This window comes from Cebus imitator, unplaced genomic scaffold (assembly GCF_001604975.1).
Source record: "Cebus imitator isolate Cc_AM_T3 unplaced genomic scaffold, Cebus_imitator-1.0 Scaffold538, whole genome shotgun sequence".
In the NCBI taxonomy this organism is placed as follows: Eukaryota; Metazoa; Chordata; class Mammalia; order Primates; family Cebidae; genus Cebus; species Cebus imitator.
Window position 1 is genome coordinate 289801 of NW_016107853.1, and position 10799 is coordinate 300599.

Here is a 10799-nt window from a genome sequence, read left to right on the forward strand (position 1 = left end):
CCTGTGAAATGTGAGCGAGTCCATGATTAGCTGTGGTCAACAGAATGAGGCAGAGGGCCATGGGGACTCCCCAGGCTGGCTCTTGACCTGTACGCAGCTTGCACTGGCACCATCGAATGTCCGTCTTCTGCTCCAGCTCCGTGCTGAGATGCCCACGGTACGTGGGGAGGTCCTGTGAGGGGAGGTGGAGAGGCTCCGAGTGACGGTCTCAGCTGAGTGCAGGCACCCACTGCGGCCTAGGCATGAGCCTGGAGGACGGGCCAGCCCTGGCCAGTCCCAGGTGACAAAGACACGCTGGACCAGGGGAGGCAGAAGGACCACCCAACTCGCCCCACAGAGTCACGACACAGATGGTAACGGTTTTAAGACATCAATTTTGGGGGCCATGGGCTATGCAGCAATAAATTAATGAGGCAGGATACGTAGGCACTTTTTTTTTTTTTTTTTTTTTTTTGAGATGGAGTCTTGTCCTTGTCTCCCAGGCTGGAGTGCAGTGGCTCAATCTTGGCTCACTACAACCTCCGCTTCCTGGGTTCAAGGGATTCGCCTGCCTCCCGAATAGCTGGGATTACCACCATGCCCGGCTAATTTTTGTATTTTTTTTGTAGAGACGGGGTCTCGTCATGTTGGCCAGGCTGGTCTTGAACTCTTGATATTGAGATCTGTCCACCTTGGCCTCCTAAAGTGGTGGGATTACAGGTGTGAACTGTTGCGCCCAGCCTGTGCAGGCATGTTTTAACTTTCACAGCATCCCACACTCTGGGGGGACCCTGCCCCACTTCAGATAGGGTCCCTTCTTCCCACCCTTTCCACCTCCATTCTTGTTCAGGTTAGGTCTTGCTAACCCCCGTCTTCCAGGAATTTGTCTCTGGGACTAAAGGCGTTGGGGCTGAGTCAGCTTTCCCTGAACAACCCCGAGAGTTCAGGGCTGCGTGATTCTCCCTTCTCGAGGCCAGCTGCTCAGCCCTCTTCTGGATCACTAAGCAATGATGACCCCTCTCCCCCTTCCTCCACCTGCTGCCATGATCCTAGTTCGTGTCTATCATTTCCATCAGAGAACCGTGGCGGACGCGGCAACTGGCATCAGGCAGATGTCACAGGCCACCTGCCCCGGGAAATAAGGGCCTTGGAAACAAGTGATCAGCTGAGAAGGGAAAGGGTCCAGCATCGCCGGGGCTTGCTTTCACATTCTAGGGGATCAGCAGCCCTGTTCCTGAGAGTGAGCTGCTGATCAGTCTCTTGTGTGCCGTATCTGGGACCACAGAAGGTGCAGGACTGAAGGGTGGCGTGTGGCTCCTGACAGCACTGGACGCTTTGGAGAGAGGGCAGAGGCTGAAGTCTCGGAGCCCCCGCCAGCCACAGGATGGCGTACAGGGCCCACCCGAAGCTCTGCTTACAGCATCTCAGGTTCCAGGGAGGAATCCTGGAAAACCCCACTCGGAGCAGAGTCTGCAGACGGCTGCAGGGCGGTGCTGCTGATTCTGCGGTCACCACCACAAAAGGAGGGCCTGAAGGCATTGCTGGGAGACTTCGGGGAATCACAGAGCTCTGACACCCCACACCTGGAGAAGGTGGCTCCCCCGGCCCACGCCACCTTTGCCTGGGGCGGCCAATGCATGGTAGTGATCGCCCTTGCTCCCCGACAGGGTCAAAGCCACCGGGGCCTGGGGATTGAAATTCAGAAATTCTGAGAGGAGTGTGGGAGAGGAGAGTCTCCCCGAAGAAAATGCAGGATACATTGGCTCCTATCACAGAAATCCTGGGACCGTTCCTGGGAAGGGATTTTGGAGATGCTAAGCCTAGGACTGGCCCTGGGGAAGATGATCCGACCTTTGTCCTGTGCAACTGAGGGCTCGACCCCGGTCAGCTCCAGAGAAAGCCTGGTGTCTCCAAGCTGGTGGCAGGGCGTCTGCACTGAGCACCTTCCAGCGTGGTGGGGGCAGGGGAGGTAGTGGTCCTCATTAAAAGTGACCTGGAGTGAGATGAACCCTTCTGCCTACATGAGTGGGCTCCCCAAAACCTCTGTAGTCTCGGGCTGCCATGTGGTATTGCTTCTGGCGGCCGGGCTCACTGCACTGCTGTGACAGAAGGTGACAGGCCAAGGCTGGAGGGTGGCTGCTCTCCCCAGAGACCCCCGACCCAGGTCCCCTGAGGGCAGGAGGATTTGCGGCTGCCTTTTTGGAAGAGGCAGGCTGACCATGGGAACGGGACAGAGGTGAGAAGGACGTGGAGAAGGCATTGGACAAGAGAAGTCAGACGTCTAGCCATGTGGCCTGGCCTGCGAGGCTGCGGCTTCCACCTGTACTTCCTCCCGTGTGGCGTCATCCTCACTGTCACAATGGGGATCAAATGTCTTCTTTCTTCTGAGCAGGTGGTAAAGGCGTTATTTAGTGCACAGGTCGGAGAGTGCTGTGATAGGAACCATCAGAACAAGGGCAGGAGCGTGATCTCCCGGGTGATCCTGATGCAGGCGCTGCCAGTGGAGCGTTCTGGAATTCCGTGTCAAGAAAGAAGGCTTCGTGTTGACTGGGGTGGGGCTGGGCCTGCATTCGGGGCAGCCTGTGGGCATAGCACGAGCCTTTTTTTGTATTTGTCCTGCCTCCTTTCCTTCAGGGTCTCTTCCTTCCTCTTTGAGGCCCTGGGAGCATCTCAGAATCCTGCCAGCCACTCCTCCGCTGCAGGGGTGGACATGGGAACCAAGCGGGACTTTAGGGTATCTTCAGTACCCCCTGCAGCCACCAGCCTGCCTGCCCTCTTCCTGGCCCTGTGCTCACTCCTCCTTCTCCTGGGCTGAACCCACACTCGCAAGCCTGATCCAGGCTTGGGCCAGGGGACTGGTGTAATCCTTCCACGCCTCTCTTGGTTCCCACTGCTCTGCTGGTCCTGGGGCAGGTTGAGGGGGGAGTCACAGGCCATCCCTGCAAGGAAAAGCAGATAGGGCAGTTTGGGAGGGTGACGGAGGACCCCAGTGGGACGCCGAGTCACAACCTTGCTGGGCACAATGATTGGCAGGCATAGTGAGCTGCCTTCCCAAGCAGTGCCATCCCTGGCTCTCAGAGATGCTGCTGAAAGGGGTGATGGGCAGTGGGGGGGCTCGGGACTCTGCCAGATGTCCTAGCTCCCATCCCCAGGCCCAGGCCCCTCCAGCAGGAAAAGCTAGGGACCTCACTGCCATGGGCTTTGAATGGCCCCTGACTCTGGGAAAGCTGCCCCTCCCAGGGAAAGACAGGGTTGGGGTCTGCTCAGGCTCTGCCACCACCTGCTCTGTGACCTCGGGCAGGCCGAGAGTTCCTCCGAGAAAGGGGAGACATCGTGGGCACCATCACCCCTGGGTGCCCAGTGGCTCAGCTGCCGCGGCCAGGCTGCCCTGCCCCGGCCTTGGCACTCCTCCCCCAGCCGCTGCAGGCAGCCCTGGACCTTCTCCTGATGAGGCCTTACTGCCTGCCCCTCTGGGAAATCAGACACAAGTTACCAACAGGCAATGGTCTGGGTGACTCCCAGGAGTCCAGGCCTCCATCGTGTCCTACCCAGTGGCTGGGGCAGCGGGCTGGGCAGCAGGGCCTCAGTGCCCAGGGAGGCAGGGCTCATCCCGCAGGTCACCATGGCAGCCCCTCCTCCTGCCCCTTACTCATTAGCCAGGCTGTACTGACATGGGCCGCCCCGGCAGGGGGCGGCTCGATGGACATAGCTGGCTGTGCGGGCACTCAGGCGTGCAGGGTGGCCAGTGCCCTGGCCAGGAATGGACAGCCTCCAAGACACGCTGCCCCCGAGCCCTGGGGGCTGCTGCCCTGCCTTCAGCAGGCTGGTTCCCAGAGGCTTTGGGGCTGAGGCGTGGACTCTCTTTGCTCTTTCCGGACCCCTGGTAAGGAGGCTGGGCTAGGGGACAGTCAGGGAGTGGAGAAAGCGGAGAGGCTGAGGGTGTCCACCTTGCAGGCAGGACCCAGCAGTGTGCTCACATTTTCCCCAGAAACTGCCCGTGGTGGCTGCCAGGCGCAGAGCCTGGGGACAGTAGGATGGCTCCTGGAGGCTGTCTCTGGACGATCCCCAGTGGCAGTGCGGCCTGATTTTGCTCAGCAGCAGGCAGCCCCCACACAGAAGGGGTGGGTGTGTCTCAGCTGGAAACCCACAAACGCCTGAGTTGGAAGACGACTCCAGGACAAATGTGACCTGGAGATGCACAAAGCCGGCAGCACCTTCCCAGGGGGAAGCAGGGGCCAGCTACCCATTTCATCCAAAGCGGAAACTGTTTTCTATACATTTCATTTTTTCCCTGACCATAAAGAGTAATGGGCCTGGTGGGGTGGCTGTCGCCTGTAATCCCAGCACTTTGGGAGGCCGAGGAGGGCGGATCACCTAAGGTCAGGAGTTCAAGACCCTGTCTCGAACAGGTGAAACACTGTCTCTATTAAAAAGACAAAAATTAGCCAGGCGTGGTAGCACATGCCTGTAATCCCAGTTACTTCGGAAGCTGAGGCAGGAGAATGGCTTGAACCAGGGGCTGGGAGGTTGCAGTGAGCCGAGATCTTGCCATTGCACTCCAGCCTGTAAAAAAAAAGCAAAAATTCCCTCCCAAAAAAAAAAAAAAAAAAAAGAGTAATGGATTTTCACCCCCTGTAAAGCCTTCAGAAAAAAAAGAAAACTTATAAAGAAGAAAGAAATTTAACTGAAATCCAACTGCTTGGAAGTAGCCATTACTAAGAGTTTGGTGTATTTAATTCCCCTCTTTTTTGGGGGTGTGTGGCCTGACCAAATTATTATTATACTAGGAAGAGCAATAGCAGCATCAGACACTTGGGTCAAGCTCCCGGCGCCAGGCATGGCACTGGGAGTCTCTCATACACTGGCCTTTCTGGGTAGGGACATGGAGGCCAGGGGTGACTTCAGCTGCAGAAAGCAGAATGGGAGCTGGGCTCAGGCCACCTGACCTCCAGCCCTGGCTCCCCCAGGCGTAGGTGACCTCCCGGGTCACTGGTTCGGGGCCCTCACAGCTGGAGAGGCCTGTCTTGCAGGGCGGGGCCGTGAGGGTGGGGGCGCCTGTGGCCCGGGTCTGACCCGGTCGCCGTCCTCCAGTTCCTGTTCCAGATGCTGACTTTTATGAACTACATAGTGAGTACTGTGTTCTGTGGGCACCTGGGCAAGGCGGAGCTGGCGTCGGTGACCCTCGCGGTGGCTGTGAGTACCCAGCCTGGCCCAGAGCAGGGACGTTCTCTCCCCAGGCGTCTCCGCCAGGTTCCTGGGTGGGCCCGTCTTGGGTGGCTACTCAGGGGTGGGAAGACACACCCACATGGCTGCACAGCCACCTTCATAGGTGGGACCTGAGGCCAGAGATGGAGGCAGTCTGCCCTCAGGCACACAGCACATGAGGCTGCTGAGCAGAGCCGCCTCTGCCATCGCTACCTGCTGGGTGACATTTCCCGACGCAGGCTCATCCCAGATGCAGGGGCCTCTCCTGACAAGCTCTTGTTTCCTCCTGTGTGCTGCGCCAGTTTATCAATGTCTGCGGAGTTTCCGTAGGAGTTGGTTTGTCTTCCGCATGTGACACCTTGATGTCTCAGGTGGGTGGCATCCCAGAGCTGGGCAGGAAGCCAGGCAGGGGCAGAGCCAATCCCACAGGTGCCACTGAGATGGCAGGTGGGAGGGGCCCACCCAGGTGATCTGGGAGTGAGGGGCCCGGGGGCAGCTGCTCCTGCCCCAGCTCCAAGGACCACAGGCTGTCAGGGAAACAGACCCTGCCCTTTGAATGAGTCTGGGCCAGGAGAAAAGGGTGGAGATGGTGGAGGCAGTTTCCTGACCTCTTGCTCCCAGAGGAGGTCACCAAGTAGAGAAAGACAACCGGTTCCCCCTCCTCACTCCTAGTTCGGCCGCCTATATGCAGGCACGAGCTGACGGGACACAGAAGGAACCTCCCTGCTCGCAGGGGCCCGAAGTCCAGCAGGGGCTGCCCAGGCGGCCATGGGGTCACAAAGCGGCCAGGCCTCACCTCTCCCTGGGGGTTCTAGCTTCTCGGTGGACCTGGGCTTGGCCCTGGCTACCACTTACCCACCCGTGACATGCGAGGAAATCCCACGTGCCTTCTTCCTCCTTGGAGTTTTGGAACACAGTGGAGACAGTGGTGGGCTGCGGCTCAGGAAGGCCGCTGTGCCGTTTCAGGCTGCAGCAGCAGAGGCCGCAGGCTCCGCCACACCCTGCCGGCGCCTGCTCCCCGCGCGGGGCATTGGAATGTCCGGGGTAGCGGAAAGGGCTGATGCGGGCGGGCTGTTTTGCAGAGCTTCGGTAGCCCCAACAAGAAGCACGTGGGCGTGATCCTGCAGCGGGGCACGCTGGTCCTGCTCCTCTGCTGCCTCCCCTGCTGGGCGCTCTTCCTCAACACCCAGCACATCCTGCTGCTCTTCAGGCAGGACCCAGAAGTGTCCAGGTGCGCTGGGCTCCAGCTGGGGAATTGGGGCTTGCCAGAGACCTGGAGGCTCCTGGGAAACCCAGACCGCCGAGGGAAACCCTAAAGAAGCCCCCCACCCCCCACCAAGCCCCGTATTTCTCTAGGCCACGAGTGGTCACAGTGCACGGTGCCTGTGGGTACCTTCCAGGCTTCGGGTTGGGGATTCTCTCCCATGGCTGCGGCTCCAGCAGCGGCCAGCAGGGGACAGAGGCGGACAAACGCGCAGTTTTAATTTAGGAGGAAAGGCAAGAAACAATTTGGGATTTGCATTTTATTTGCATTTGTGTGCCTGCACACAGGAGCTTTGTGGATGCTTTTGAAAAAATGCAGTGTGTGCATTTCCCCATATTCCTAAAAGGAGAGAGATGACAACCAATTTTTGATGAATTATAGTTTTATTAGTAGTAATAGTATTGATTATTTTTTGAGACGGAGTCTCACTCCGTGGCCCAGGCTGGAATGCAGTGGTGCAGTCTTGGCTCACCGCAACCTCTGCTTCTCGGGTTCAAGCGATTCTCCTGCCTCAGCCTTCTGAGTAGCTGGGACTACAGGAACACACCACCACACCCAGCTAATTTTTGGATTTTTAGTAAAGACGAGGTTTCACCATGTTGGCCAGGATGGTCTCGATCTCCTGACCTGGTGATCTACCCACCTCAGCCTCCCATAGTGCTGGGATTACAGACGTGAGTCACTGTGCCTGGCCCATAGTTTATTATTAAATTCAGAGATGCCCTCTCGTAGGGAGCCCTTGTTCATTTATATTATGTACATTTCATTTGGCTATTCCTTTTTAAGATATAACCTTTTTTTTCTTACAAAACCATGTTACTCTGAATTTAAGTTCCCTAGTCCTGAGGCCTGGGTATTTGGGTGCTTCAGCTGCCCCTCCTGGCACCTGCTTAGCATCTGAGAGCAGCAGCCCCTGATGCGGAGGTTTCACAGTCCTGGCTGAGATCTGCAGGGCCTGGTAAAGCCTCTCCTCAAACCTAGGGGCCCAGGATGCCCTGGGACAGCAGCCAGCACCTAGTCCTGGAGGGCACAGGGGACAGGGCCCTGCCTCCCTGGGCCACAGCCTGGTCAGCTCCGGAGCTTCTCCTTCTCTTGCAGGTTGACCCAGGACTACGTAATGATTTTCATCCCAGGACTTCCGGTAGGTGACCCTGTTTGCTGAGCGTGGAATCACATTCCCCTAAATTCTGGCTTTTTGCTTTCCCACACTAACTGCTGGGGAAGATCCTTATCCTGCTATGACTTCCTGCTGGGCCATGAGAATGACTGACCGAAGAGAAGCTCCTTTGCAGTTGGTGCAAACTGAATTTTATAACATGTTTTTCTGATTTGAAAATGTTTCATGGAGAAAATATGAAAAGCATGAGGCAGGAAGAATTCAAATCACCTATAATTCTACCACCCAGAGACAACACATGTTACTCTCTCTCTCCAGGATTTTTCTTTTGTTTTTTTTTCTAGACAGAGTCTTGCTCTGTCACCCAGGCTGGAGGGCAGTGGCACGATCTTGGCTCACTGCCACCTCCGCCTCCTGGGTTCCAGCCATTCTGCCTCAGCCTCCCAAGTAGCTGAGATTACAGGCATGCACCAACACACCTGACTAATTTTTGTGTTTTTAGTAGAGATGGAGTTTCTCCATGTTGGCCAGGCTGGTCTTGAACTCCTGACCTCGGGAAGTGATCTGCCACCTCAGTCTCCCAAAGTGCTGGAATTACAGGTGTGAGCCACCACGCTCGGGCCTCCAGGATTATTTCTATTCATGGGTGTGTGTGTTCAAACACACACATACAGACAAATTGAAATGGGATCAATACGTGTATATTGTATTATAATATGCTTTTCCCCTTTCAGACATATCATTAGTCTCTTTACATGATGAAACAGCCTTCCGCAATATCAATTCCAAAGGTTATCTGGTACCCATAGTTATGCCATAATTTATTAACCAATCCCTACTTATAATACAAACTATTATAAATCAGATTTGCGATATTCTTAAGGAAAAATCTTTGTGAGTCATCTGTAACGATTTCCAAGGAAATTATCAGTTATAGACATGCATTACTGGAAGTGGAATTGCTCAGTGAATGGCTTTTGAGACATATTGCCAAACTGTACCAGTTTCTACCCCAGCCAGCAAAAACTTCAGTAGCATACACTATTATTAAGAGTTCTTCCAATAAGAAATAGTTTTAACGTGCGTGTGTCTGCCTGCCTGCCTGCCTGCCTGCCTGCCTTCCTTCCTTTCTTTTCCTTTCTTTCTCTTCTCTTCTCTTCTCTTTTTCTTTTCTTTTCTTTCTTCTTTCAAGATGGAGTCTTGCTCTGTTGCCCAGGCTAGAGTGAGGTAGCATGATCTTGGCTCACTGCAAACCTCTGCCTCCTGGTTCAAGCGATTCTCCTGCCTCTGCTTCCTGAGTAGCTGGGATTACAGGTGCGCACCACCACGCTGGGCTAATTTTTGTATTTTTAGTAGAGACGGGGTTTCACCATTTTGGTCAGGCTGGTATCCCAAAGTGTTGGGATTACAGGTGTGAGCCACCGCTCCTGGCCTGCATTTCTTTCTTTCTCTTTTTTTTTTTTTTTTTTTTTGAGACAGAGTCTTGTTTTGTCGCCAGGCGCCAGGCTGGAGTACAGTGGCACAATCTTGGGTCACTGCAATCTCTGCCTCCTGGGTTCAAGCAATTCTCCTGCCTCAGCCTCCCAAGTAGCTGGGACTACAGGCGCACACCACCATACCCAGCTAATTTTTGTATTTTTTAGTAGAGACGGGGTTTCACCATGTTGGCCAGGATGGTCTTGATCTCTTGACCTTGTGATCCATCCGCCTTGGCCTCCCAAAGTGCTGGGATTACAGGTGTGAGCCACCGTGCCCGGCCTGCATTTCTTTTATTGATAATGAAGTTGAACATTTTCTCATGTGTTTATTCTGTGAATAGCTCTTTGCTTATTTTAGTGGGTTAATCTTTTTCTAAGTATTATAATTCTTATTAAAGAATACTTTAATCCTTTGCCTTTTATTCTGTTTATGTTTCTGATTTAAAGAATTTTGAATACGTATGTAAGTCCTTTTCCTTATGTCTTTAACAAGCTTAAAAGACTTAACTCACAGCAAGATTATATACACATTTGCTTATATATTTTTGGATCCTTCCAGGGTTTCTATTTTTACATTTAAGTCATTAATCCAACGAGCTTAAATTTTTTTGAACAGCATTTATTGCATATTCTCTCCTTTCTGCATTAATTTATTAATTACTAAATGAATCAACAGTGCATCTGTCTGGGTCGGTGTCTGTCTGTCCCGTGACCCGGTGACCGTATGTCTCTTCCACAGCTCAGTGCTTCACTGTCGGACCTGCAGCTTAGCCGTGCCTGCTGGACTGCCAGTTAGTTCTGTGTGCTGTCCGGCCCTGCCGGGCTGAGCTCACCTTTTGACACTGCAGCCTCCAGGGTGCCAGGGGCAGAGTTGTGGGCCAGGGAGCTGGGCAGGGACGAGGTCAGGGTTGAAGGTGGGGTGCCCCCACAGCATGCAGTCCTGGTAGACCCAGCCACACCCACCTCTCTGCCAGGCCAGTGCCATGGCCTCTTTGGGGCCTAGCTGGTTACAGATTTCTTCCAGAACATGGAAACCACCTTATAGGGCTGGTCTTCTCTGAGTCTTCCATATAAACTATACTTTGGCTTTTCAGACCAAAGTGGTGGCATCTTGTCAACCAGGACTATTGGAGCTGGGTCAGGGGTAAATGCCCTGTAGATATCACTGTGGCGTCGTCTTTATCAAATAAGCCAAGGTCCAGCTGCAGAAGTTAATTGCTAATAATACTGACTTACGTAGTGCTTGGCTAACACTTGGAATGCTCAGATGTCCCATATATTGTTTTGTAAGCCCTTTGCAATATTAACTTTGCAATATTTATGTATGTAAAATATTAAATGTATTTTAAGTACACACACACTATCATTAGCCCCATAATAATAATGAGGAAATAAACTCAGTGAGGTTACAAATAACAGATGAGGAAATAAACTCAGTGAGGTTAAGTAACTTGCCCAAGATCACACATCTCAGAAGAGGCAGAGCCAGGAACGGAACCCTGTCCATTCCGGCTCCGTACTCTTAATCAGCGCACAATGCTGAAAAGAGGTGGAGGGCTAAGGGGGGGATGGGACAAGGACGGCGTGGGCCCTGGGCTAGGTTCCAGTTGATGCCCATTCTATACTCCTTAAGAGAGGAGCGAGGCCGGGCGCGGTGGCTCACGCCTGTAATCCCAGCACTTTGGGAGGCCGAGGCGGGTGGATCACGAGGTCAAGAGATCGAGACCATCCTGGTCAACACGGTGAAACCCCGTCT

At 54.0% G+C, this 10799-nt stretch overlaps 2 protein-coding genes across 3 annotated transcripts in view; one reads left to right on the forward strand and one right to left on the reverse strand.

Moving 5' to 3' along the window:
* Window positions 1–1014: 1014 nt before the first annotated feature.
* ALDH3A2 (aldehyde dehydrogenase 3 family member A2) overlaps window positions 1015–10799 on the reverse strand; it is a 67152-nt gene continuing 57367 nt past the window's right edge. For both annotated transcript variants that reach the window (XM_037733597.1, XM_017514901.2), the window contains exons 11-12: window positions 2778–2918; window positions 1015–1088 (exon numbers count right to left, since the gene is read on the reverse strand). In XM_037733597.1, the coding sequence (XP_037589525.1) occupies window positions 1029–1088; window positions 2778–2918 (201 nt within the window). In that variant the 3' untranslated portion in view covers window positions 1015–1028. The remainder of the gene's footprint in view (window positions 1089–2777; window positions 2919–10799) is intronic.
* SLC47A2 (solute carrier family 47 member 2) overlaps window positions 3565–10799 on the forward strand; it is a 31059-nt gene continuing 23824 nt past the window's right edge. Inside the window, 5 exon segments of the mRNA XM_037733598.1 lie at window positions 3565–3862; window positions 5071–5172; window positions 5487–5555; window positions 6267–6415; window positions 7547–7589. Of these exon segments, the coding sequence (XP_037589526.1) occupies window positions 3740–3862; window positions 5071–5172; window positions 5487–5555; window positions 6267–6415; window positions 7547–7589 (486 nt within the window). The 5' untranslated portion in view covers window positions 3565–3739.